Source organism: Salvelinus namaycush, chromosome 17 (genome assembly GCF_016432855.1).
Source record: "Salvelinus namaycush isolate Seneca chromosome 17, SaNama_1.0, whole genome shotgun sequence".
Taxonomy (NCBI): domain Eukaryota; kingdom Metazoa; phylum Chordata; class Actinopteri; order Salmoniformes; family Salmonidae; genus Salvelinus; species Salvelinus namaycush.
This window is the reverse complement of record NC_052323.1, coordinates 13,237,226-13,243,467: the sequence shown is the minus strand read 5'-3', so window position 1 is coordinate 13,243,467 and position 6,242 is coordinate 13,237,226. Positions and strand designations below refer to the sequence as shown.

General features: G+C 48.1%; 1 protein-coding gene across 1 annotated transcript; it reads left to right on the top strand.

The window, feature by feature from the left end:
* The first annotated feature begins 282 nt into the window (after window positions 1–282).
* LOC120061954 (matrix metalloproteinase-17-like) lies at window positions 283–5,198 on the top strand. The gene is made up of 11 exons (XM_039011740.1): window positions 283–447; window positions 947–1,079; window positions 1,205–1,358; window positions 1,574–1,685; window positions 1,776–1,953; window positions 2,305–2,481; window positions 2,609–2,678; window positions 2,820–2,893; window positions 3,158–3,307; window positions 3,883–4,149; window positions 4,365–5,198. The coding sequence occupies exons 1-11, from the start codon at window positions 283–285 to the stop codon at window positions 4,727–4,729; spliced, it is 1,845 nt and encodes a 614-aa protein (XP_038867668.1). The 3' UTR covers window positions 4,730–5,198.
* Window positions 5,199–6,242: the final 1,044 nt, after the last annotated feature.

Sequence of the window (6,242 nt, the reverse complement as noted above, 5' to 3'; positions counted from 1 at the left end):
GTCAATGTTCGCTTTGGCAACAACAGCGTAAAACCAACAATGTAAACCGGTGGTTTCTCCCTCCCATTCCCAGAGTGTTTGACTGGTTTCACGAGCAGTGGCAAAAAGTTCCAAGAGGTCCTGTCACGGCTTACCTTCACTCTTCACCGTCAACCCGACCATGAAGGACGGATGACACCTCATAGACCTTGACCAGTCGCATGGCTGAACTGACCGGAGGCGATAAATGTTCACTCCAACTTTGTTTCCCGAGTTTGATTGGAATATGTGAACGCCAGCAGGATGAAGGCAGCGGCGTGGAGTATTCTCCTCCTGTACGTGTGCGAGCGCATGCAAACCGTGTCCGTGGCCGGGGTCCAAGGCTCAGCAGTTGCCCCAACGGACACAACAGCTTCCACATGCTCTACTCCTGTTACCCCCACGGACGATGAGACCACTGGACTGGTGGTGAGGGACAATGCAGAGGCGTATAGGTCTTTAACAAGGACGTTTTTATTATTCATGCAGAATGGATTATTTATTTCAGCAAGTTGTCATTTACGATGGCCTAGTGAAAATAGTCAAAGTGAATAGAGAAAATAGTGAATACCAATCCACTAGCAAAGGTGATACATCACATGCCTTGATCTGGTTTTGACTCATTTAGAGCTGCCTTGATGAGCAAGCTTAACTGGGCTCACGTGCATATGGGCATGTACCTTCACAGGATTGGTCTATTGAGTTAGACGCTTTATGTAGACACTTTGAAGAGCTGTCGAGTCAACCCCTGCTTTTTACTTATCTGATTTCCACTTAACCTGTGATTTCCCTTTACCCACTCAAAACCACCACCTCTGCTGCTCATGACGTTGTCACATTGTCACAATGAACCCACGACTCGGTAGTTTACAACTGAGTCCTACCTACATGATGCTTCTCAATGCAATACTTCGGTGTCTTGTCCCAGGATTGGCTGACGAGGTATGGCTACCTCCCGCCCTCGGACCCCTCCACTGGACAGCTACAAGCCTGGACAGCTGTCACTCATGCTGTTAGCGCCATGCAAAGGTTTGCAGGCCTAGAGGAGACAGGAGTTGCAGGTGAGAAAATAAAAAAGAGGGTTGGGGTTGGGGAAATTAAGGTGATGGTATCCATCCTCTGTGGTTCTCTCTCTCTCACTCTCCCTCTCTCTCTCTCTCTCTCTCTCTCTGTCCTCCTGTCTAAGATGAGGAGACGCTGGCTCTGATGCGAGCCCCGCGATGTTCACTGCCAGACAAAGGGGAGGAGCCCAAACCACTGGCCAATCAGCTCCAAGAGGGGCAGGGCCTGAGGAGAAAGAGGGCTGTGACAACATGGACACGAAGGAACATCAACTGGAGGTTCCTTAGACTTCTGCTCATCATCCCTCCAACATACCCTCTTATTCATCAACTTATCACTCAATCGTTAACTTATCCCTCAATTGTCATCCCTACAGCTTTCTCATCTTCCCTAGAACTCCCTAGTCATGCTTCTCTCATTTTCTCAAATGTTCTCTCTCTCTCTCGCTCTCCCTACCTCGCTCTCTTTCTTTCTCTCAAATAAATGTCCCTAGGTTGCGTTCATACCCAACCTCCTCCTCCTCCCTCTCCCGCGAGACGATTCGCTCTCTGGTGTTCTACGCCCTGAGGGTGTGGGCGGAGCCAACCCCGCTGGAGTTCCACGAGGTCAGTCTCTTTCTCTAGACGTTCCTTTTTGTGATAGTTGAATCCCCCCCCCCCCCCTCTGACCTCACTCCCTGTTTCTCCCGTTGCCAGGTGGGAGGCCCAGAAGGGGCGGATCTGCAGGTGGACTTCCTCCACGGTTTCCATGGTGACGGCTACCCCTTCGATGGTGCAGGAGGAGCTGTTGGCCACGCCTTCTTCCCTTCTGACCTCACCAGAGCGGGTGGTGTACACCTAGATGCCGAGGAGGAGTGGGTGTTCCGCCAGCCAGGTGAGTGACAGCCAGAAGACCCAGAGACAGGAAAAAGAGCTACTGGGGGTTCAAGAGGCCAATACCAAACCAAACACTAGCCCTTACCCCTAGGAACTTCCTGTAGATCTGAAAGTTGAAGGCAAGTATTTGCGTTACTGTGATAATTCTGTGCAGCCCTCTGGTAAGTTAGGTAGAATTTATGGTCAACTCCACTGTTTAATCATCCTGAGGTTTACAATAGTAAGGGGTTCAATTTGGAAAATATTATTGACACACATTTTTGGAATATTATGGACACAGACAAGACACTGCTAACATTCCCCCTAAACTGAAACTCTACACCTCCCCACAACCATCGCCCCTCCCCAGCCTCTGAGGGAACGGACTTGTTCACCGTGCTGGTGCATGAATTTGGCCACGCCCTGGGTTTGTCCCACTCGTCTGCCAGGCGCTCTGTGATGAGACCTTACTACCAGGGCCCCGTAGGAGACCCTCTAAACTACCGTCTGGGCCCCAACGACCTGGAGCTCATCACCAGGCTCTATGGTCAGTCTCTGTGTTTGTGTATATTATCACTTGTTCACTTGGTGTGGGTGTGTGTCCTCCTGTTGTTGTACTGAGTTCTGAAAGGAAGGTGTGTTGACAGGTAATAGAAATCAACTCATGGTCACAGACGTTCCTCGGTTGGTTCCTGAACCTCAGCTGCAGCATCGCGACGGACACGGACACCGACACAGACACAGGTACTGACACACTACAGACACAGGCACTGACAGGTTAACAAAAGTGGATAAGGGGCAGCCATTCAACCAATAACTATCTCCTCCATCACTGCATCTCTCCCTCCCTCTCATCCTCTCTGTTGCTCTCTGCTTCTCTTTCAGCCATTCTGTAGACCGCTGTAACACTAGCTTTGATGCAGTGGCCAAGATTAGGGGAGAGACGTTCTTCTTTAAAGGTGAGTGTGGTGTAGGTAGTCTCCCTATTGGTTGGACTATTTCCCCTAGCCTCCTGTTTTAAACTACGGGCATGATCGCCCCCTGGTGGATGTACCCACAACTGCAGGACTTTGTATTGAATTCCTCTCTGTCTCAACTCACCTCACCTCACATCTCTTTATCTGTATCTGTCCTTCACCCAATACTCCCCTCTATTACTACTCTGACTATCCTGCCTTATTCCTCTCTATTCCCCCCCCCCCCCCCCGCCCCCTCTCTGGCAGGGCTGAGTATTTGGAGGGTCAGTACTGGGGGGCTGGTGTCGGGACGGGGGGCCTCGGTGAGGAGGCTGTGGGGGGGTCTGCCCCCTAACCTGCCCCCCCTGCAGGCTGTGTTGGAGAGACACTCAGACCACGCCATCATATTCATCACTGGTAGGTAACCTCTGACTCCAGTCACCCCACACACTATGATGTTGGAAAATGCTGTGAAATTGTGAAAACTATAATAAGACCATTTTTATAGTAAGAGCTGTTTGGAAGAAAAAAAACTGAAATTTCTGCCTGTTTTGGTGGGATGGAGTTTTGGCCTGCCTGGTGACATCATCATGTGGTAAATTAGTTAATAGACCAATAAGAAAGACAGTTCCAAACCTCTCTACCAATAACAGCTAATTTTCAGTTTTCCCCTCCCCTCTCCCAGACAGTCGTAGCAAAATTCTTGCTTGAGAAATTGCTCTTTGCTACGAAGCTATTTTTGTTTCTTTTTGACCATTTTAATTTAACACAATCACAGTAATTGTTACCCAGAAATGGTTTGATATTGAGATAAAAATGCTGCATTGGACCTTTAACAACAGAGGAGAATTAGTGCTATTCAACAGACTAAACTATGCTCTTGATTCTAGTTTCTCTCTCCACCCGCAATCATATACTCTATGTGAATGAATTATAAACCAGACACAACCTTGAGAACACTCTTCATTGCCTCTTTCCATTTTGTTTTGTAGAGTCCCAGTTTTGGCTGTTCAATGACCTCTCTCTCCAGGAGGGCTACCCCCGCCCCCTCTCAGCTCTGAGGAAATGGGGAGAGACAGAAGGAAAGGGAGGAGGAGAGGAAGAAGAGGTGGAGCAGGGCCTGATGTGGGATCCAAAGGAAGGACCAGTGTGGGGGGAGATTGGAGAGGGGGAAGCAGGAGGAGGAGAGGAAGAGGAGAGTAACACCTGGGCTGACCTTATCAGAGGAGGAGTGAATGGGATTACCACTGAGAGAGACGGTGAGAGAGCGAGGAAGAAATAGAGGGAGAAAGAGAGAAAGTGTATGAGAGAGAAAGTGAGTGAGAGAGAGATGAACGAGGAGAACAGACTGAGATTCTATGAGAGTGACAATATGAAAGATTATATGTGAGAGACACCACACGTAATGTACAATACATGTGTGAGTCTGTATATATCAACATACATTAAGCCCCCTCCTATATCACTTCCTCAGGCTCCGTCTACCTCTTCAAAGGAGATTCCTATTGGAAGTTCCCCTACCCAGGCTCTGCCCCGGAGGCAGGATATCCGCGATCCTTGGCCGCCGATTGGTTGGACTGCCCTCACCCCTCCGCACCTGTCCTAGACGACCTATCGCTCTCTCTGCCTCCCCCTACTGGACGGCAGGAGCTCCGCGAGAGGGGGAGAGAAGAGAGGAGAGGCCAGAGGAAGGGCCTGGACAGACACAGAGACATAGACAGAGAGGGACTGCAGAACTGGCCATGCTCTTGCTTGAATGGAGCAACAGGAGGCAGCACGAGTGTGCCATCGTTCATAAGTGCCCTGCTATTGACTCTCTTCCCACTGATAACTGTGTGATGTTGGGCTACGTACCAATATTCTACGATGGCCTCCCACCTCTCAACCCCGTCTGTCCCATGGCTACGTCCCAGTACTCTACGATGGCCTCCCACCTCTCACCCTCTTATATCGCATGGCTACGTCCCATAACTACAATGGCCTCCTCCTCTCACCCCATTCATTCCCTTGGCAAGCCAGAGGTTGTGGCTGCCGTTGTCAATGGTGCTAGGCCCTTTCTCACCTTCCTCTATGACAAAGTTTTCCATTCACCCTTACAATCCATTCTACATACCTACACTTAGGGCTGTGGTATAGGGGTTACGGGTTAGGGGAAGTTGGGAATTTTGGACACAACCAAGATGTCTCTCCACACTAAAGGAGGAATGTTTGTCCTGGACATTTGTATATTTCAGCAGAATCTGTCTCTGTCTATCTGTGAAATGTATCCCTTTGCACCTTGTTGTACAGCCAACGCTCAATGATTGTGTAATTCTGGCCAATTTCAGAAAATGTTATCTAACGAAATAAAATAAAACATTGTCTTCAGTGTGCAGATGTCTAATTTATATTTGATACTAAAAGCAATAAAAGTAAGTAAATGTTTGGTTTATAGTTCACCGTCAAAACATGTCTCTTGGGGTGTTGCCCTATAGAGCCCCTGACCAAACCAAACAAACTATAAATAATTGATAGTTGTAGAGGTCCAATGGTTTAATCATGATGTCACTGCACCCTAGAGTTCAACCACATGTAAATTGACCTTGGGGATCAGTAGGAGCCTAGGCCACACAGGCTGATTTGGGTAACTTAGGTATTGCGTAACATGGGGAGAAACATTCTCTTGAAACACACCAGTCTTACCTCAGTATACATTGAAGGTGATTCAGCTCATTGACAACCAACACTCAATGCTTGTCTATGTATATCCCATAGACAAGCATTGAAATGGACTGTGACCTCAAAAAAACATTTTCCGGATGGATTTTCCTCTGGGTTTTGCCTGCCATATCAGTTCTGTTATACTCACAGACATTATTTTAACAGTTTTAGAAACTGTGTTTTCTATCCAATGCTATCCAATTATATGCATATCCTAGCTTCTGGGCCTGAGTAAAAGGCAGTTTACTTTGGGCACGTCATTCATCCGAAATTCCGAACACTGCCCCCTAGCCCTAAGATGTGTCCTTAAGCCATTTTGCCACAACCTGGGAAGTATGATTGGGGTTATTGTCCATTTGGAAGACCCATTTGCGACCAAGCTTTAACTTCCTGACTGATGTCTTGAGATGTTGCTTCAATATTTCCACATAATTTTCCTTCCTCACGATGCCATCTATTTTGTGAAGTGCACCAGTCCCTCCTGCATCAAAGCACCTCCACAACATGATGCTGCCACCCCCATGCTTCGCGGTTGGGATGGTGTTCTTCGGCTTGCAAGCTTCCCCCTTTTTCCTCCAAACATAACAATGGTCATTATGGGCAAACAGTTATATTTCTGTTTCATCAGACCAGAGGATATTTCTCCAAAAAG

Excerpts from the sequence above, each read along its gene's own strand:
- LOC120061954 (XM_039011740.1), top strand. The coding sequence starts at position 283 with ATGAAGGCAGCGGCGTGGAGTATTCTCCTCCTGTACGTGTGCGAGCGC. Across the intron at positions 448-946 it reads ATGAGACCACTGGACTGGTG|GATTGGCTGACGAGGTATGG; the intron begins GTGAGGGACAAT and ends GTCTTGTCCCAG. Across the intron at positions 4,150-4,364 it reads GATTACCACTGAGAGAGACG|GCTCCGTCTACCTCTTCAAA; the intron begins GTGAGAGAGCGA and ends TCACTTCCTCAG.